This window comes from Rhineura floridana, chromosome 5 (assembly GCF_030035675.1).
Source record: "Rhineura floridana isolate rRhiFlo1 chromosome 5, rRhiFlo1.hap2, whole genome shotgun sequence".
Lineage (NCBI taxonomy): Eukaryota > Metazoa > Chordata > Lepidosauria > Squamata > Rhineuridae > Rhineura > Rhineura floridana.
In genome coordinates, this window is record NC_084484.1 from 2,781,487 (window position 1) to 2,803,974 (window position 22,488).

General features: G+C 39.8%; 1 protein-coding gene across 2 annotated transcripts in view; it reads right to left on the reverse strand.

The window, feature by feature from the left end:
• Positions 1-11,570: 11,570 nt before the first annotated feature.
• MAEA (macrophage erythroblast attacher, E3 ubiquitin ligase) overlaps positions 11,571-22,488 on the reverse strand; it is a 59,070-nt gene continuing 48,152 nt past the window's right edge. For both annotated transcript variants that reach the window (XM_061629832.1, XM_061629834.1), the window contains exons 7-9: positions 22,270-22,403; positions 13,949-14,144; positions 11,571-12,879 (exon numbers count right to left, since the gene is read on the reverse strand). In XM_061629832.1, coding sequence (XP_061485816.1) covers positions 12,784-12,879; positions 13,949-14,144; positions 22,270-22,403 — 426 coding nt within the window. In that variant the 3' untranslated portion in view covers positions 11,571-12,783. The remainder of the gene's footprint in view (positions 12,880-13,948; positions 14,145-22,269; positions 22,404-22,488) is intronic.

Sequence of the window (22,488 nt, forward strand, 5' to 3'; positions counted from 1 at the left end):
AGTTTTGAAAAACTAAACACAATTTACTCACAACAGGAAACTAAAGATGTACTGTAACTGTCAATTACTTTTGTGAATTATTTGGAGATCTTTGGGTTCACCACAAATCTAGAGAATCATACTTTGTCAAAACAGGTACATTGTCTATAGATGGGAAAAAATACTTACAGTAGCAGAAAGAGATGGTGGCTTTACTGAAAAATCAAATCAGATCATGCTCCACCACTCAAAATTACTGAAAATGATCAGTGTACAGAAACTTGGCCATATACTTCATTATGTATAAGGCCACAAAACATTATGGTAATAGGTGACTTCATTACAAAAAAAAGTCCAGACACAATTGTCAACCAGGAAAAAAAAGTGTGCTCGGTTTTATTGATGACTGTAGAAATGAAAAATTCAAAAAATTCAAAATGAAACCAGGACATTCCATTGAGCGTTATCACAACAATCCACTGAGTGTTATCATAGCGGTCAATGTGACAGCATTCTTAGACATTTGAAAGTGGTCAGCATATATCACAATTGGTGCTTTTCTTGGTTGAGGCCGGTATATCAGGTCGAGGCAGGTGTATCAGTTAGTTCCTCTAACTTTTGTTAGAGGAAGATTTTCAAACCGTCATTGGTAGATAAATAAATAGAAGATAGATAAAAGGTAAACTAGTCGTATCTTCCTATACTTATCCATAATTATTTAGACACTGTAAGAACACACACAGATATGAATGAAAATATATTCCTTCTGGTCAATGGGGTAGCTACAAAGAACAAGGTAATTTGGCAGCAGCTGTTGAACATGCAGAAGGTTCACTCTGCTTTGACTTATTTGAAAGCGTTTAAGCCCCTATGGAGATAGATATTCATCGTAATCTACTGTTAGATGTTGAACATAGATAGTGAACATAATAGGGCAATCTTATTCATTTTTAAGTGTCAAATTTAACAAGGAAAAACATTAAAAGGAATGAAAATCCATAATAAGCACTGTCAGCTCACATTGAGAATACAATAGCAATTAGTACTTCCATCTAAAACAAAGCATATAAATTGATATAAGCTCTCCAGATGTCCAAATAGGTGTCCACATGAAATTGGCATTTATATTTTAAAAAGTTCAAATGTAAGAAGGGTGGTAAGGTCCTCAGACCATTGTGTAATGGACGATGGGTGTTTAGCCTTCCAAGAGAGTATACGTCTCTTGATAAATGGGTTTGCAGAATTTTTTTGTTGTCCTGCTGTTAATCTCCATACTATAGTTTAACAGCATATGAATATCTGCAAATATCAGTAACTTTTCCAATGCAAAACTGAAATGGAGAACAACTTCAGACCAAAATGAATACGTCACTGGACACGCCCACACCCTATGTCTCAATGAGGACTTTTCAGCATCTATTAGTGCCTTCCTATACATTGTTCAGTCTAATATACCCGAAACATCCATTTTTGCTGGATCTGTCTCAAATCTAGAGAAATGTTCCATATAGATTCTAAAACAATTTTCCATTGTTTAGGTTGTCTAGCATATTATAATTCCGTATTCCACAACTCTTTAAGTTCCTGAACATTTATTTTACAAAAAGTCAAATAAGCATTTATAAACTGCAGTTGTAGAGTTAGCTTTCTGAGAAAAGCCAATCATTCCATCCATTTAGGAAATGCTGAAGTACTCAAAGCAGATTGTCCCTAAATAGACACCAACAGGTGTTGTAATTGAAGAGATTGCCATTCAATGCTCACTGGTAAATGATATTTAAGCCACAATGAAGAAAATGACAAAAATTCTCCATCTGAGCCTATCAGATGAGCTGATGTATAGATTCCACAATCAACCAATTTCTTCCACAAAAGAGGCTCCCCTCTATCTTCAAATCTGGATTATCCCATAAAGTTACTTTAGCATGAGCTATGGGTCAAATTGTAAGTGATGAGACAATATACAACATTTCTCTAGTTGCTAAAGTGGTAGTTGTAGGTAGTATAGATCCTTTCCTTTACAGATGGGTTAAAACCATTACAGATGAAAGAAATTCTTAATGTCATTCATAAAATGAAGACTTGGAAAGCGCTGGGGTCAATTGGGTTTCCTGTAAAATGGTATAAGGCATATTCAGATTTTCTGACCCCTAAGCTTCTCCGTGTTTACTGAAAGGTTTTTGAATTAGGCGCCTTGTCAACGTCAGTGCATGATACTGCAGAAAAAATGGTAATCTTATCAACTTAAAACACTCTGAAATTCAGGCAAATGTCTATAATGCAGACAAAATGAACTGCAATTTTATACTGAGAAAAGCTAGATCTTCAACTTAGGCTGTGAACACACGAGTCACCTACAGCAAAGTGTTTCCATTGGCCACACCTGGGGGGCAACGGGTTGATCTGCCAATCAGTTGCAAAATTTCTTTGAAGCTGATTTTTTTTTTTAAATGCAGTCAAGCTGATCCCACCAGGTTTTACAGGAAAAGGGGCGGGGTTTGACTAGCTTTGCGTGTCCTCATTTTCAGAAAAGAGGTGGAGACACACTGGAACTAGCAGAATAGTGTCTCTCTACCCTTGATTTATAACAGTTGTGCTGAATACTACTACAGTGAGTTACTAGAATTGCTGGTGCATAGGAATGTCCCTGACTTAAGAAAGAAAGAAAGAAAGAAAGAAAGAAAGAAAGCTATGGATCCTGTTCAGTTTATTGGGCCCAGTACAGGTGTGGTGTTGGGGGTCCTGCTGCTGCACCCTACAAGGACCTATGCATGTGTATTGAAAGGTGGGGGCCACATGTGAGAATTATTGCTTGCATAGACTGTGAGAATTCTCACCTGCAGCAACTCCTTGATCAAGCAGAATGATAGATATGTAGGGTTGTCAGGTCTCTGGTTTTTGCCCCGGGACTCCAGATTATTGGGGTCCTCTCTGGATCTCCTGGTGTTTGCTTCAATCTCTGGACTCTCAGCTTTCATTTAAAAAAATAAATAAGTTTCTAGGTGGTCTGGTTCAAGAGATATCTAGCGTGTAGTCCAATCACTTGTTGTTAACAACTCTGAACAATTTAGTATTAGCAAACATGGACACCTCACTGCTCATTCCTAACTCTAGATCATTTATAAACAAGTTAAAAAGCACAGGTCCCAATACCAATCCTTGGAGGACTTCTCTTTGTATATCCCTCCATTGGGAGAACTGTCCATACAGTCCAACTTTCTGCTTTTTTTCCTAGCCAGTTTTTGATCCACAAGAGGACCTCTTCTTTTATTCCATGACTGCTAAGCTTACTCAGAAGTGTTTGGTGAGGTACCTTATTGAAGCTTTTAAAAGTCGAAGTACACTACATCAACCAGATCACCTCTATCTATATGTTTGTTGACACTCTCAAAGCACTGTACATGCTTGGTTATTTTATGTTTAATAATACTTTCTACCAGTTTTCCTGGGACAGACGTTAAGCTAACAGGCCTGTAATTTCTAGGATCCCCCCAGATCTCTTTTTAATTATTGCAGTTACATTGGCCACTTTCCAGGCTTCAGGTATATAGGCAGATCTGAGGGACAAGTTACATATTTTTGTTAGAAGATCAGCTATCTCACATTTGACTTCTTTGATAATTGTTGGATGGATGCCATCTGGACCCAGCAATTTGTCTGTTTTATTTTGTCTATTAAGCCTAGGACTTCAGCTCTCATCACCACTATCTGCTTCAGTTCCTCAGACTCCCTTTCTGCAAAATTTAGTTCAGGCACAGGGATCTGCCCTGTATCTTCTGTTGTGAAGACAGATGCAAATAATTCATTTAGCTTCTCTGCCACTTTCTTACTTCTGCATCAGCACATCTTTGACTCTCTTGTCATCCATGAGTCCAACTGCTTCTCTAGACAGTCTCCTGCCTTGAATGTATTTAAATAATTTTTTGTTGTTGGTTTTTATGTTCTTAATAATTTGCTCCTCAAATTCTTTTTTAGCGTCCCTTATTGTCTTCCTGCATTTCTTTTGCCAGCGTTTGTGTTCCTTTTTATTTTCCTCATTCAAACTTCCATTTTTTTGGAAAGGTTTCTTGCCTCTTATAGCTTGACTCTGCTCGTTAACCGTGCCAACATCCTCTTAGCCCTGGTGGTACCTTTCATGATCTGCAGTATACATTCCACTTGAGCTTTCACTATTGTATTTTTAAACAGCTCCCTAGCATTTTGTTTTTTTTTTCAATTAATTTTTATTCTAATTTTCAAAACCAAAATAATACAAAAAGAAAACAACACAAATCAATAACTAATACAATACAAAAAAAATACATATATATAAAAATATTGACTTCCGATTTGTCATAGTTCAGCTATAAATCTATAATATATAACAAACCTATCTCTTAATAGATTATAAAATCACCTTCCTCCAGCGGTTATCTTAGTTGGTTTCAAATCTCATTAACATCATATCATTTTAATATTCCACAAAAAGTCAAAGAGAAGTTTCCAATCCTTGAGATATATATCAATCATTTTTTTTCTAAATAAACATGCCAATTAATCCAGGTCATCAAATCTACTAAATCCAGTAATTTCAAAACACCATAATTCAACTATAAATCTATAATATATAACAGACCTATCTCTTAATAGATTATAAAATCACCTTCCTCCAGCAGTTATCTTAGTTGGTTTCAAATCTCATTAACATCATATCATTTTAATCTTCCACAAAAAGTCAAAGAGAAGTTTCCAATCCTTGAGATATATGTCAATCAATTTTTTTTCCTAAATAAACATGTCAATTAATCCAACTCATCAAATCTACTGAGTCCAGTAGTTTCAAATCGCTCTTCTGTCATTATCCATATTGGGTCCATCTTCCATCTTTACGCACCCAAAAATCTTGCTGTCATAGTCATATAATAAAAGCCTGATAGGAATTTCCTCCATCACAGATATTTTCTTACCATCAAATCCAAACGTAACACTGAAGTATTGTTTCAAAGCCGCATCTCTGCTCCTCTTTTCCACATGATACACTAGTACATTTCTTGAAGGTTTTTCCATTGACACAAAACAGGGATTAATTCTATTAACTTTCTCCATTTCAAGTTCCATCAAATCCTTCCAGTCCAGGAATGTTTTTGAACCGATAATATCTTTATCTCCAATCTCTTCAATTCCTTCAGAGACAGCGCTGTATTCCAAACTGTAATATTTATCTCCAGGATCCGTCACAACCAGGAAATCCAAATCTTTTTTCATGTCCATATTTAAGCCAATCTCCATAGATTGAACCTTGCCTTTAATTTCTCTTTCATCCTTTTTTTGTTTTCCAGATCTATCTTTATTCTCCTTTCTCATAGAATCCTGAGTTTCTTTCAGCTCCTGTCTCATTTCATGAAATTCAGTTCTCCACGCTTGTCTATTATTTCTCAGTTCTTGTTTTATTGAGTTAATCCCATCCATTATTTTCTGAAGCATGTCTAGAAATAAAGTCCCTTCTTGTACATCCATGATCTTCTTAATTGCCATTCTTAAAACCAAAAGAACAAAACTCCTTCAATTTTCAATGTCCCAAGCAAAGAGCAGTTTATTTCTTTATCCAGTTACAAAGGAGTTAATCTTTCCAACCAACTAACGTCACACGCTAGACAGTCCTTATCTCTTAAATGTCCAGAAGTGCAAAAACAGCTTTTAGTTCACAGCGTTCAAATAACTAGTAGCAGAGAGAATGAGCAGATTCGTCAACAACAACAAAAAAAGTAGATCAGAAAAAATAGTCCCTTATATATATTACACAAAAGTCTTGTAAATCAAAAAGATTTCTTATCTCTCCCAATCAGAAAGCTCTCATCCATTGTAATCTTTAAAATGCAATTTTCCATGTCAGCTTTTTGCAATAAAAAAAAAAAAAGATAAGCTATTTATATTTTCTTCCCCCTTAGTTCCGTAAATAAAGAAGGAAAGTCTTACCTCATCTAGGTTATCTTAATTGCTGTTACTTTCACAAATCTCTTTAGCTATATAGATAAGAAAATGATAAATGTAGACAGGAGGTTTGCCTGCTAGTCCGTTAAAAAAAAACGGGTCACTTATCCAGCTGAGCTAGCATAAAATCCTCGCTCTGTCTGAACTGCTGGAAGACAGACAATTCTGACGAATTCCAGGCTCCAACAATCAAAACAAAACTATGTGGCAGATCTCACGCTTCTTCCTTATCCGGAAGAAATCATCCCCAGTCAGAAAAAACCCTTCTGACTGAATTTAAAACTGGATAAGTTTCATCCAAGACGGGAGCCCATCTCAGAGGCAGCACAGGCGGAGGGATCCTCCTGGGAAGTCGAACAGCTCCCTAGCATTTTGGAGTGAATTGACCCTCCTGACTTCGCCTTTCAACTTTTTTACCTCATTTATGGGATTTTTTCTCTTTTGAAGTCAAATGTTACCGTGTTGGATTTTCTTGGCAATTGGCCATTTACATGTATGTTTAATAGCACTGTAGTCACTGTTCCCAACTGGTCTGACAATGCCTATCTTGCACCAGGTCCTGTGTGCCACACGTAAGATTAAGTCCAGGGTCACTGTCCCTCTGGTCGGTTCCATGATCAACTGGCACAGTCATTTATGTTATCTAGAAATTTTACTTCTTTGTTGTGACTGCAACACATATGTAGTCAATGTCAGGGTAGTTAAAAATCACCCATTATTATGTTTCCTAGTTTGGATGCTTCCTCGCTTTCACTTTTTAACTCATGATCTCCCTCAGCATTTTGATCAGGGGACAACAGAACCTCCCCAGTACAAAATTACTCTTGGAGTCTGGTGTCACCACCCACAATAATTTTATGAAGTCTGCCTCTTTTGGGGTTTCTAGCTTCCTGGATTCAATGCCCTCTTTCATGTATAGAGTGGCAGCACCTCAGTATATCCTTCCGATATATCCTTGGCTTACTGGTTTTCTCTAACCAGGGTTCTATTATGCTTACTCTATTAATGTTGTCTTCTGTGACAAAGCACTGCAGTTCTCCCATCTTGGCTCACTGGCTTCTAGCATTAGCGTATAAACTTATATACAGTTTGTTTTTAAGCGTCTTTGGCACTTTTGGTTTGGACGATAGTACTTTTGCCTCTCTGGATTGCTACTCTGTGCCCTTGCACTCATAATGCCTAATTCTAGGCCTACCCTATTTTTGTTTTCATCTTATTTGTCTTGAAAATTTTTAATTATGTTTTATTGTGTATTGTATTTACATCCACTTGTATTTTAACCTGTTTTATTATGCTGTACACCGCCCTGGGAGCTTATTGCTATAGGGCGGTCTAAAAATGTAATAAAATAAATAAAATAAATAAATAAATTTATCCTGGGGAGAGATTTGTCCTAAACTGGACCCTGTTTAGCTCCTGTCGGCTCCCCCTCCCATCAGTTTAAAACCAGATGTGCCACCTTTTTGATTTTAAGCACCAGCAGTCTGGTTCCATCCCAGTTCAAGTGGAGCCCAGCCCTTTTGTTGAGGCCAGGCTTCTCCCAAAATGTTCCCCAGTGCCAAAAAATCCAAACCCACCCTCCCTACTTCATTGTCTCATCTGCATCGAGACTACAAAGCTGTGCCTGTCTACTTGGCCTTGCATGTAGAACTGGTAGCATTTCAGAGAAAGCCACATTCTAAGTCTTGGCTTTCAGCATCCTACCTAGCAACCTAAATCTTGCTTCCAGGACGTCACAACTGCATTTCCCTCTCTCATTGATGCCAACGTGCATCACAGCCACTGACTCCTGACTCATCCTCAGCACTACCTACCAAGCAATGTAGATGGGTGACATCTGCAGTCTTTCTGCCAGGCAGGCAAATTACCTTGAAGTCTGCACGCACATCACCCCACCCCCCAGTTATGTAAAAAGGGGTATCATGGAATATATTAAACAGCATGCACATAATTGTTCTTAAATTGTAGAAATTTTAGGAACTAAAGCAAATGAATGTTGCTGGGGTATTATATGAAAATTGTCACTTTTTTCCATTCCACGTGTAGCTGAAGTATATGCACTCTAATAAATTGTTTGCTAAAAATTAAAGTTTCATCAAGTGTGTTCTATTAGTTTCCAATCACTACTAGTCTAGGATGGCTCAAAACATCAGATCAAGTCTCCCTCCATTACTTTGGGATTTAAGTCTTTCTGTTACAAAAAACAAAAGTTCTGTATTGAATTCTGGGGTCACAAGAGTATCTGTAGCCCTCATCCAAATATCACCTATCCAATTCCACACCCTTACCAGAATTTTAAGAACTCTACAGGATCAAATGTTTAGAATAGGTGTCCCTTTGCTGTACACTTCTGGAAAGATTTCACAATTTCAAAAAAGTATCATCCAATAACTTTCCAGAAAATGCTAAAGTGACAACTAAGTAATACCAGTATTAGATAAAATACTTGTAATGTGATTATTTCACAGCCCAACAACAACAACAAAAATTTTAGTTGCCAAGGATGTTTGAATGACTTTAGGGTATTTTGGGGGTGCTAAATCCAAAAATGACATTAGTTTTGCCGAATTGGCTCTAGTTTTTGAAATAATGGATATCCCTCAAATGGCAATTGTACCCCAATACGACCTGTATCTGCTGACATATGCAGCAGGGTTTAGTCTTTTTACTCTTGAACACTGTTTTGCAAGTTTATCCATTGCATATAATATCATATCAATACTTTTTTTTTTTTGAAGAGGAATATGAGTTCGTCACGAAGAGGCGCTTAAACAATCCTAATGCATTCTGCTACATTTGTGGCGAATACACTCTGCAAAAACAAAGAAAAAACATCACTGACTTTGTAAAACAAGCATATCTTGCTTATTTTGGAGTGAAGCTTGGAGATCAAGATAAGTCTTGGGCTCCCCATAAGGTTTGCAAAACCTGTATAGAGTGCCTATGACAGTGGAAAAATGGAGAAAGGAAACGTTTAAACTTTGGTGTGCCTATGGTGTGGAGAGAGCCGCAAAACCATCACAATGATTGTTATTTTTGTGTTGTGAATGTGAAAGGCTTCAATCGCTACAAGAAACATAAGTGGGAGTATCCTGCTTTGGACTCAGCAAGGCAACCTGTGTCACACAGCGAAGATGTTCCCATACCAGTGTTTACCTCACTGCCTGACCTTCCATTGTCAGATGTTGAAGAAATGCTGGACGTGGAGTGTAGCACAGGTGGTAGCCCTGGAAGTGGATATGAAGAAAGCTTTTCAACACCTGAGCAGTTCTCCCAAAAGGAACTCAATGATCTGATACGAGACCTGTCTGTCAAAGCAAGCATCTGAACTTTTAGCATCCAGGCTAATGGAAAAGAACTGTCTACAGCCGGAAGCCAACATAACAGCTTATCGGACAAGAGAGGAGGGACTTCTTCCATACTTCAGCCAAGATGAAGAACTTGTATACTGCAATAACATTCCTGGACTTCTTCTCCAAATGGGACTACCGGAATATCGACCAGAAGATTGGCGGTTTTTTATAGACAGCTCCACCAGAAGCTTGAAATGTGTTTTATTGCACAATGGTAACCGCTATGCATCTCTTCCAATTGCTCACTCAACAAAACTTAAAGAAGAATATGAAAATATCAAAATGGTCTTGCAGAAGCTCTGCTATCATGAGCACCAGTGGTCTATTTGTGTTGATCTAAAGATGGTGAACTTCTTGCTTGGGCAGCAAAGTGGATACATGAAGTACCCTTGTTTCATCTGCTTGTCGGATAGTAGGGCAAAGCGAGATCATTGGAAAAAGTGGCATGGGCTTCAAGGGAACATATGACTGTAGATGCAGCGAACATCATTAACAAGCCATTGGTTGACAGAGAAAAAATCATTCTCCCACCACTCCATATCAAGCTTGGACTGATGAAGCAATTTGTTAAGGCCTTGGACAAAGATGGTGATTGCTTCAAATATATTTGTAGATCGTTCCTTGGACTGACTATGGAAGAACTAAAAGCAGGAATCTTTGATGGTCCTAAAATTCATAAACTCATCAATGATTTGAATTTCACTGACATTGTTTTAATCTTTTTAACATTTTAAATTTTAATGTGTTTTATATTGTTACATGTTTATTGTATTTTTGATGTTTTCTTGTTCTTGTGAACCGCCCAGAGAGCTTCGGCTATGGGGCGGTCTATAAGTTTAATGAAATAAATAAATAAATATGAATGATGTTGAAGCTTCTGCCTGGTGCAGTTAAGAACATTAGAACATAAGAAGAGCCTGCTGGATCAGGCCAGTGGCCCATCTAGTCCAGCATCCTGTTCTCACAGTGGCCAACCAGGTGCCTGGGGGAAGCCCGCAAGCAGGACCCGAGTGCAAGAACACTCTCCCCTCCTGAGGCTTCCGGCAACTGGTTTTCAGAAGCATGCTGCCTCTGACTAGGCTGGCAGAGCACAGCCATCATGGCTCGTAGCCATTGATAGCCCTGTCCTCCATGAATTTGTCTAATCTTCTTTTAAAGCCATCCAAGCTGGTGGCCATTACTGCATCTTGTGGGAGCAAATTCCATAGTTTAACTATGCACTGAGTAAAGAAGTACTTCCTTTTGTCTGTCCTGAATCTTCCAACATTCAGCTTCTTTGAATGTCCACGAGTTCTAGTATTATGAGAGAACTTTTCTCTATCCACTTTCTCAATGCCATGCATAATTTTATACACTTCTATCATGTCTCCTCTGACCCGCCTTTTCTCTAAACTAAAAAGCCCCAAATGCTGCAACCTTTCCTCGTAAGGGAGTCGCTCCATCCCCTTGATCATTCTGGTTGCCCTCTTCTGAACCTTTTCCAACTCTATAATACCCTTTTTGAGATGAGGCGACCAGAACTTTTTGAGATGAGGCGACCAGTTGTCTCAGTTGTCAAGAACTTCTTGGGTAACCACAAAGCAGACAATTATGAAGAATTGGTGCAAAACATGCTCACTAACTTTAAACATTTGGGTACTAATATGAGCATAAAGGTACACTATCTCCATAGCCACTTAGACAGATTTCCGGATAATCTTGGTGATTTTAGTGAGGAACAAGGGGAGAGGTTCCATCAGCATATAAAGGTGATGAAGGAAAGGTATCAAGGCAGATGGGACAGACACATGATGGCAGACTACTGCTGGAGCCTCCAACGTGATTGTCCTGATGCCCCACATGAAAGAAAATTGTACACACAGCGTTTTTCTATGCATTAATTGTGATTATCTGAATCAGCTTACTTTGTTTTAATGTTATTGTACTGAATACAACGCCATTACGTATTTCATGTGTTTACTTTTGTATGATTTGAGACAGTTTCCATGTCATTTGTAGGTAGGCTATGCCTGACCATTAATTTTTTTGAATTTGTTATGTTTTTCAATGGGGGCATCCATTATCTCAAAACTTAGAGCCAATCTAGTAAAACCGATGCCATATTCGGAATCAGCGACACAAAGTTACCCTAAAATCGATCAAACATCATTGGCAATAAAATTAATGTTGACCAGTGTTTTAGTAGTGAAGGTTAACACCTCCTTCAAATCCCCAGTTTTAAGAACAATGTAACATTTGACTGTTAACTAAGAAACAAACAATTATAAATAAGGCTTATGTTTATAGTCTTTATTAGCAAATCAACATCAACATGCAAAAATAAATGCTAAATACAAACTTCTACCATAAGGTTTCAACTACAATGGTTTTTATTTGGAGAGTGATAGGATGCGATTTGTAGCTGTTAAAATTGAACTAATCTCTGGTGAAATGAATACCCTAAATTACATAATTATCCTGCAAGGCATCTTCAACATTTGCCTGACGCTTAAAGTTACCAGCTGATTTTCATGTGAGTACATTCTCAAAGCAAGAAATAAGGCAGTAGCACTAATGGTTTGATACTGAATCCTATGGACATAACTAATAAATGAAGAATTTTAACACTATGGTCAACTGGAAGGACAGACATACAAGCAGTGCATTGTGCCTGTAATGTTCTCAGTTACTTGGTATTTATGTAATCTTCCCAAGGTAGTCAAAGAGTGGAGGGTTTTTGGAAAATAAACCCTTACAGTTCTCTTCATAGGAACTCCTAATTGATCAGAGTGTTGTCAAGCATCTATTGCGGCCCTATTATGATCATTTAAAAGGCAGAGTGTAAGAGGATATCAAACAAAAGGGCTTAGCCAATTGCTAACACAGAAAAAGGAAGCACACAGGTCTATATCACACTTTTGACATTGCAAATGCATTTCCAGTCTATGGGTCTCATGCTGACAACCACATTTGAAAGGGAGATCCACATGTGTGCCCATGCGCACACACTTGAGGCCACAAGGTCAACACATTCAGAGGCTGTGACTGGCCCCAGTTTCCTGGTGCATGAATCACAGATTTGCATATTTGGCCCTTTCAAATAATATGCCCTTCCACATATGAGCACATATTGGTGATGCTGAAAACAGGTATGGAAGTGCAAAATGGCCCTTTGAGATTCATTGTAACTTTTTCCCCCTCAAGTGAAACTGTCCATTTTTGAGTGAGCTTTTGCTGGATGAGTATTTGAGAAACATCCAATTACTGTAACAAAATCCAAACATTCAATATTTGTTCTCTTTAAGTACAACTTTTTAGTCATACATTCCCACTTTCTAAGTGTATATTGTTGTTCATGGATCTTTGGTCGCAATAAAAAATGCCACCAACAAATCTGATCCCCACCCCCTGCTCTTAGCTACACTCAAGATCTCTCTCTACAGGTCATGCCAAAATATATTGTGTCAAATTCCAGCAGCACTTCATTGCATGTACAAGGGGGTTACATAATGTAGACCTTCTCAGCTTGTGAGAAGTTGAAGACTTCTTTGGTTCTTGGGCAAACTACTTTGTCATCTTGACGAACAGAAAGCAAAGACTGGAACAAAAAGAAGATAGATCAATTAAGACAGAACCAAACTGAAATAAAGTATCCATTATTCAGCTTCTGTTATCTTAAAGTTAACTCTAGAGTTTTAAGAGCTGGCAAGGATGGTATGCATCATTAATCCAGGACTCCACAGTGTTCTATGCCAAAAGCACACACTGGCCAATGTCTGTCCAGCCTTTCTGTAATCCTATTATTGTTTTATTTACAATATTTATATTCTGCCCAATAATGAGGATTCTCTAGGTGGTTTACAGTAAAAACTTTAAACCAAGTAAGTGACATATGATTAACAAAATAAAACTTGCAACACAAAACCAAAGTAAAAATCAGCAGCAAATTAAAATTAGCATAAGGATCTAAAAAGCAAAAAACTATTTTAAGATTAAAAAGTATGGGAAAATAAAAAGGCTTCACAATGCAGGCATCAGACAAGCTTCTCTATGGAGGGCATTCCACAACTGTCTGCAGTATAAAATACACGTCTAAGCTAATAAAAGGTACTCCAAGCCACTGAAGCCTCTTACAGCAGTGCAAGAGCAGCCCAAAACTGAACACCTGATCCCTTAAGGCGAGTGCAACCACTTCTAGAACATGAACACCACTCAGTTGGGTAAACAAACCATCCACTAACAGCACCTCCGTCTTAAGTCTTTATTTATTGGTCCTCATTGTCCATTACTGTGCTCAAAACCAAAAACAGAAGGGAAGGCACCTGATGGGGGGGGGGGGAATGCAGAGAACAAGTTCTCAAAGTGCCCAAATGGTTTATGACGTTTTATTCATAATTAAGAAATTCCTTCATCAGGAGCATATTGCACTTCTTACAAGTAGCCTGCAATGATAAACATCTATAGGTTTGTCCTTCGCTGAATTCTATTCAAGGCTTAAATGATTTCTAAAGGTCTTTTGTAGAATTCATCCAGGCCTTTAGCAAAAAGCTAAAGCTTACAGAAGTTTATGGTGGAAGATTCAGTAAATTCGTTTCCAAACCAATTTAGTGCCAATTTAAGAAGTTACACATCACAATACATTGTATTACTCTATAACAAGCACTTACATTGTATCCATAGACATATCCATTTGGAAGCATCATGGGAGGATTATTTTCATTCATCACATCTCCTGAAATCTTGCAGACTAGTCGGGAGTTGGCACAATGTGCCATTGGCAGAGGCTGAGCCAGCTTATTTAGGGATTTGCTACAAACAGGGCAGTCAGGATTTTTTGAACTGCCATCCTCTTTATAACATTGACTATTTAAAAGTGTGTTAAAGGATAATAGTTTGAGAAATTAAACATTTAAATTATAAATATCAGAGAACTCAGTTGTTACATAGACGGCTTTGGGGCTAATATGAAGTTAGAGGATCAGTAAGTTTTTTTCAAGGACAACCAGTTTTATTTTGTGTACTTTTGAGACTCCTAAACAGAACTTCAGATTTACAATACGTTCATTTTCTGCAGGAGATGGAAGGTATCCTTGGATGAGTCCCCCCCACACACACACACTTGCTCTACTGGGCAGGAACATGAGGTAAAGATTACCCTCCAGGTGGCAGGGCAACTTTCCTCAGTTAGCAGATGCCCTAGCCAGAATAACTGGAACCAAAAACAAACAACATGGCAACTCTGGTGATAACTCCTAGCAGTGGCCCCAGATTGGGGCTGAAACAAGAAAGCAGAGATGAGAAGGACAGAAGGACACCCTCCCTCCTGGAGAGAGTTGGAAGCCAAAACCAAATGACTGACAGAGTGGGTAGACCAGAATCCCTCTATCCCCTGCAGAAAATAAATTATCACAGCAAGTCCAATGTTCTATTTTCCTGCAGTCGAGGGGAGAATCCTTGGATGGGATATACCATAGCAATTCCGAGCTGACTGGGACCCCACTGTAGAGAAGGGCAAAAAAGCCCTATGTCCAGGCACCTGCTGCTTTTATGAAGCATAAGTGTCAAGCTTATAATGGAGAAGGTGGAAGCAAATGATCAGATTGCTGCTCTGTATGTCTCCCAACGGGGTTTGGTCCCAGGCAGAAGCACTCCTGGTGGAGTGAGCAATGATCCTCTCTGGGGACAGCAGCCTCCTTGTAACATCTAGCAATGCAGAACTTTATCCAACAAGAGAGTGTTGCCAGAGACCTCCCTCCCCAGCATGCTGGGCTGAAACGAAACTAATAAAAAACCTAGTCTTTTGGAATTCCCTAGTGCAATTGATGTAGGTACACACTGGGTGTCTCACATCCAACAATTTTTTAAAAAGAATTATCCAGAGGTCCCAGCATGGATGGTAACAATTTTAAAACAGATAATTAAAAGAGCTAAAAATAGCCTAAACAACATAACAGAAAATAGGGTGGGTCCTAAAAATAAACACCTCAGGTGTCAAAGGCTAGGGTAAAGAGGTGTATTTCAGTATTCGCCAAAAGTTGTACAATGAAGTTGACAGATGCACCTTGGTGGGGAGGGAGTTCCACAGCTTATGGGCTGCCACACAAATGCCCTTTCCCAGGCCACCATCCCCTGAGCTTCCAAGAGTGGTGGAACCACCAAAAAGGCCCCCTCTGCTGATCTCAACGCTTGAGAGGGTCTAAAGGAAAGGAGGCGATCTTTCAGATATTTAGGACCCAAGTCATTTATGGCTTTAAAACACTAGCATGAGCACCATGAATTGGCCCAGGAATGAACTGGCGACCAATACAGCTGTTTTAAAATTAAGATTATATGAGTTCTGAAGGAACCCCCACCAGTAATCTGGCTGCTGCATTCTGGACCAGTTGAAGTTTCTGAGTTATCTTCAAGGGCAGCTCCACGTAGAGCACATTGGAATAATCCAGTCTGGAAGTTACCAGAACATGGAGTACTATGGCCTTCTCTGTCCAAAAGGGGCCAAAACTGGCAAACCAGTCAGAGATGGGAAAAGGCATTCAGCCACTGAGGCCACGTGAACCTCCAATGACAGTACTGGTTCAAGGAGTACCCCCAGGCTGTGGACCTGCTCCTTCAAGCAAACAGCAACCCCATCCAGAACAGGCCGTCCTCCCATCTCCTTGTGGTGAAATAGGAGGTCGATGGAGCACTGGACTCCGCCTAGAAAACACTTCACCATGGGGTGAGCTTGATGCTTTAGGTAAGATGAATCCCAGAGCTGTCACCTGACGTTTTAAAGGTATTCAGGTGAAGCCCTTAGTCAATGCAAGTCTGAGGAAGGCAAGAATTACTGAGACGCTAGCAGAAAAAGGATCATCCTCCTTTCTTCTACACCACCCAACGAAGGCATGCTTTTGCTGTTATGTGCCTTCAAGTTGATTACGTCTTATGGCAACCCTATGAATCAGCGACCTCCAAAAGCATCTGTCATGAACTACCCTGTTCAGATCTTGTAAGTTCAGGTCTGTGGGTTCCTTTATGGAATCAATCCATCTCTTGTTTGGCCTTCCTCTTTTTCTACTCCCTTCTGTTTTTCCCAGCATTATCTTTTCTAGTGAATCATGTCTTCTCATTATGTGTCCAAAGTATGATAACCTCAGTTTCATCTTTTAGCTTCTAATGATAGAACAAATTAGAACTAACACCCAATTATTGGTCTTTTTCGCGGTCCATGGTATGCGCAAAGCACTCCTCCAACACATTTCAAATGAGTTGATTTTTCTCTCATCTACTTTTTTCACTGTCCAACTTTCACATCCATATATAGAGATCAGGAATACCATGGTCTGAATGATCCTAATGTTACTGTTCAGTGATACATCTTTGCATTTGAGGACCTTTTCTAGTTTTCTCATAGCTGCCCTTCCTAGTCGCTAGCCTTCTTCTAATTTCTTGACTATCGTCTTTATTTGGTTAATGACTGTGCCAAGGTATTGATAATCCTTGACAAGTTCAAGGTCCTCATTGTCATCTTTAAAGTTACATAAATCCTCTGTTGTGGTTACTTTAGTCTTTTTGATGTTCAGCTGTAGACCTGCTTTTGTGCTTTCCTCTTTATTTATTTATTTCATTTCATTTTTAAACCGCCCATAGCGAATAGCTCTCTGGGCGGTGTACAAAAGATTAAAAGTATAGAAATACAAAATATCACAATAAATAAACTGAAACAAAGAGATTTAAAATTGTAACATTAAACGCTTTAAAATGCCTGGGAGCATAGCCAGGTCTTAACCTGGCGCCGAAAAGATAGAAGCGTCGGCGCCAGGCGTATTTCTTCGGGGAGGCTATTCCACAATTCGGGGGCCACTACAGAAAAGGCCCTAGATCGAGTAACTGTCCTCCGGGCTTCCCGATGGGTTGGTACCCAGAGGAGGGCCTTAGACGCTGAGCGAAGTGACCGGGTCGGTTCATAGCGGGAGAGGCGTTCCACAAGATACTGCGGTCCCACGCCGTGTAAGGCTTTATAGGTCAAAGCCAGCACCTTGAATCTGGCTTGGAAGCAAATAGGTAGCCAGTGCAAACGGGCCAGAACAGGTGTTATATGCGCTGACCGGCTGGTCCTCGTCAGCAGTCTGGCTGCTGCGTTTTGCACTAGCTGAAGCTTCCGAACTGTCTTCAAGGGCAGCCCTACGTAGAGCGCATTACAGTAATCCAACCTAGAAGTTACCAGAGCATGAACAACTGAGGCGAGGTCATCCCTGTCCAGATAGGGGCGTAGCTGGGCTACCAACCGAAGGTGATAGAATGCATTCCTTGCCACTGTGGCCACTTGCGCCTCCAGAGACAAGGAAGGATCGAAAAGAACCCCAAGACTACGAACCTGTTCCTTCAAGGGGAGTGTAACCCCATCTAGAACAGGGTAAGCATCCACCATCTGGGCAGGGAAGGCATTCACCAACAGTGTCTCAGTCTTGTCTGGATTGAGTCTCAGTTTATTAGCTCTCATCCAGTCCATTATCGCGGTCAGGCAGTGATTCAGCACAATGATTTAACTTTCATCAGCATTCATTTCAAATCATTACTGGTTTCTGCTAGTAGTATGGTATCGTCTTCATATCTTAAATTATTGATATTTCTCCCTCCAGTTTTCACACCTCCTTCATCTTGGTCCAATCCCACTTTCTGCATATAGATTAAACAAATAAGGTGATAAAATGCATCCCTAACTCACACCCTTTTTGATTGTGAACCAGTAGGTTTCTCCATATTTTGTCCTTACAATAGCCTCTTGTCCAGAATATAGGTTGCGCATCAGGACAATCAGATGCTGTGCCACCCCCATTTCTTTTACAGCATTCCATAGTTTTTCATGATCTACGCAGCCAAAGGCTTTGCTGTAATCTATAAAGCACAGGGCGATTTTCTTCTGAAATTCCTTGCTCCGTTCCATTATCCAACGTATGTTTGCAATATGATCTCTGGTGCCTCTTCCCTTTCTAAATCCAGGTTGGACATCTGGCATTTCTTGCTTCATATATGGTAAGAGCCTCTGTTGTAGAATCTTGAGCATTACTTTACTTGCATGGGATATTAAGGCAATACAGTAGGGCCCCACTCATATGGTAGGTTACGTTCCAGACCCCGGCTGTAAAGCGAAAACCACTGTAAAGCGGAACTCATTGAACAGAATGGCACACAACACCCAAAAACCGTCAGAAAAGCGGAACAAGCTCCGTATGAGTGGGGCTTTAGTCTAATTGCATCTAACTGAGACAGCTGCATTAGTGAAGCCCCGTAAAGCGAAGCACTGTAAAGTGGGGCCCTACTGTAGTTTGGTAATTACTGCATTCCCTGGGATCCCCTTTCTTTGGAACAGGGATGTATATTGAACGCTTCCAGTCTGTGGGCCATTGCTTAGTTTTCCATATCTCTTGACAAATTTTTATCAAAATTTGGACAGATTCAGTCTCAGTAGCTTGTAGCAACTCTATTGGTATACCATCTATTCCTGGTGATTTGTTTCTTCCAAGTATTTTAAGAGCAGCTTTCACCCCACATTCTAAAATTTCTGGTTCTTCATCATACGGTTCCTCCATGAATGAATCTGTCATCCTGGCTTCTCTTTTATAGTGTTCTTCAGTGTTTTGCTTCCATCTTCCTTTTATTTTGTCTCTGTCAGTCAGTGTGTTCCCGTTGATTATTCAACGTCCTTACTCTTGGTTTAAATTTCTCTTTAATTTCTCTAATCTTTTGGAATAGAGCTCTTGTTCTACCTGTTGTCGTCCTCTTCTATTTCTATACAAGAACTATTTCTCTTTGTCCCTACCCACTAGATGCTGTATTGTTGCATTTAGGAATTTAGGATTCTAACCGTGTTTCTGTCTCCTTTTGCTTTTGCTTTCCTTCTCTCTTTCACCATTTCAAGAGTTTCTTCAGTCACCCATTGAGGTCTTTCTCTCTTCTTAACTAGAGGTGTTGTCTATTTGCATTCTTCCCTGATAATGTCTGACTTCACTGCATCGTTCTTCTGGTTCTCTGTCAACTAAGTTAAAAGCCTCAAATCTGTTCCTTATTTGATCTTTATATTCTTCTGGGATGTTATTTAAATTATATTTCAGCATTATGATTGCGTCGTTGTTCTTTAGCTTTTTGATATTACCAGTTCATGATCTGTACCGCAGCCTGCTCCTGGTCTTATTTTCATAGAAAATATGGAACTTCTCCATCTTCTGTTACCAATTACATAATCAATTTGATTCCTGTATTGACCATTTGGTGATGTCCACGTGTACAGTTGCCTTTTCGGTTGCTCAAAAAATGTGTTTGCAAGCAACAAATTATTGACTTCACAGAATTCAATGTCTTTCTCCTGCTTCATTTCTGTCTCCTAAGCCCCATTTCCCCACAATTCCTAATTCTTCTCTGTTCCCTACTTTTGCATTCCAGGCCCCCATGATTAGCACATCTTGTTTTGGTGTGTGATCAATTTCTTCCTGTACTTCTGTGTAAAATCTCTCCAATTCCTCTTCTTCTGCATTTGCTGTTGGAGCATAGACTTGGATGGTTATATTAATAGGTTTTCCGTTTAACCTCATTGATATCACTCGCTCAGACCTTGCGTTGTAGCTCCTAATTGCTTTTGCTACATCACTTCTAACTACCAAAGCAACTCCATTTCTTCTTAATTTCTCATTTCCTGCATAAAATATTCTGTAGTAGCCTGATTGAAAATGTCCCACTCCAGTCCATTTTAATTCACTCACGCCAAGTATTGTAATGTTGATACGCTCCATTTCTTGCTTGACAATTTCTAACTTTCCCTGGTTCATGCTTCTCACATTCCGTGTTCCTTTTGTGTGCGTTGTGCAACTCCAGACTCTCCTTTTGCCTCTGTGCGCATCAGCCTCTGGGCTTCCTTTCGGCTTTGACCCAGCTGCGTCATTAGTCACAGCGCTACTCATACTTGTCCATTCTTCTTCCCCAGTAGCTCAGTGAGTGCCTTCTAACCTGGGGGTCTCATCTTCCAGCACTATCTTGTTGCATTTTGGATACTCTGTTCAAAGGGTTTTCGTGGTAAGAGGTATTCAGAGGTGGTTTATGTTGGAATAAGCAAGCTTGCATGCCCCCCCTTTAATAGGGAGATGTTCCCTCTAACTAGTATTGGGGTTATCTCTATGTGTTTACCATGATGTAACTTCCTTAAAAGGTGGGATTATTTACCTTCTTCCTCCTTTGTCTGGGGATATTGATCCTTTTTGCATATTCTCTATTAACCTCTAGCAGAGGGAGCAGGCAGATGTTCCTTCCAGGAGCATCCTCACCAATGACCAAAAATGGACTGAGACTACAGATTATTTCTGTCTAAGCTAGAGCCTATGTTTTTTTAAACATATGAATGTCGTGAGTAAATATTCTTTTATTCCTTTGACCTAAGAAGATTGTCTCAGTTTAGTTATTTGATTAACTAGTATGTCTGAGAGAAGGTGTGGGACTGGTTATTCTCAAAATCCGCAGTTGCATATATACTTTGCTAGGAAATAGGACTACATAGTGTTCCTATTTCATTTAAAAACCAGTTTACCATTGCCTTCCTCTGAGTTTGGATGCATCTTAGTCTGGTGTCTCAGCTTTGACCATTCTGCCTTGGGTGACCCTGCTAGAAGTTTAGCCTCTTGTTCTAGACTCCTGACGGCATTGTTCTCAGTTTCTGCAACATTCTCAAACCCCCTCACCACATTAAGGTGTTCATCCTAGAGGGGGGAAGGCATGCTAGGTGACATAAATCCTTTGGGTTGATGGCCTCCTTGATGCCAAAATGTTCATCACCACCTGGTTACTAAAACAAAAATCTCTCAAGTGTTGTCGAAGTATGAAGTTGCAGCCAGTCTAAATCTGGATGTAGCACCTCTCCCTGACTTAGCAGTTTCCTTCACCTGGTCCAGCAGTACTCTAGAGACATGGAAGCCAGGTCTCCAAACCACACTCTTTGAAACCAGAAGGGGCAACTAGAATGACTCATACCTTCTCCAGACCTTCCTGAGGGTTCTCTGCAAGACTTCTGTGGGAGGAAAAGCAGAGAGAAGCCTTCAAGGCCACACTGACACTAGGACATCCCCTTCCATCACCCACGGAGTCTGGAAGTGGGAGAAGAACCTGCTTGCCTTCTGACTGTCTAGGCTCACAAACAAGTCCACTTCCAGTGTGTCAAACCTGTCTAACACTTGTTGGAATAATGTCTGGTGGGAGGCTCCAGGGCATCCTCAGTTGTGCTACAGCATAGGGGTGATGGGGTTATTTGGGGAGCCCACATCCCCCATGACAGCCAAAAGCCTCACCTGGGCTAAGGGAGCCTTCCTGTAAGTCCCGGGCCCAATCACTGACAGCATGGGAGTTCATTGACCTTATTTCCCCACTTGGGCCTCTGTTGCTTGTTGGAAGCACAAGATTTGTTTTTTTTTAATGGTTGCAACCCTCAGGCCGTAGATCTGACCAAAAGAAAGAGAAAAGAGAAAAAAGGGAGTTGCCAACTCTCTCAGAGATCCCTGAGCAAAGTGCTGCAGTGGAGCTGGGCAGAAAGTGAATGGGGAGGGTTCTCCTCCCATCTGGAGGGTGACCTTCATTTATATGTTCCTGCCCAGTGGAGCAAGAACAACCCATCCAAAGATCCTCCGCAGGAAAATTTTAAGTTCCTGAAAACAGTGGCCAAATCATTTGATGATTCAAGCTTGCTCACTTTAACCAAGCATGTAAAAATACATGAGTATTTGGAATTCTGATCCACTATATTACAAAAAAAAAAAAATTGAATTCATATCTAAGTACATCATGCAGTCTGTATTCTTCAGCATACAATCTATGAAAGACAGCTACTCTTTTTTAAAAATCGAGTTATTCTGAACATAAATTGCAAAACACAGCTGAAGAAACAGATAGCCTACAAAAAAACCCTGAAGACATACATTTTAAAGACTAACAAGGTTTTAGCATCCCATTGTGATATATCAAAGGATACGGTGTTTTGATAGCTGAAAGCCCAGCCTGGAGTGTTATTGTAAAGACAGAGTTGTTTCCTAGCTGATGCAGCCTGTAGTTATCGTATCTAAATTGCTGGATTAGCATTCTCCACCGGGCAGGGTCCAGAAGATCCTGTTGAGAACACATACACAAAAAGCAAGACAGATTGAGCATCACATATTAGTTTCAAAATACTGAGAATGTAATTATGTATTGC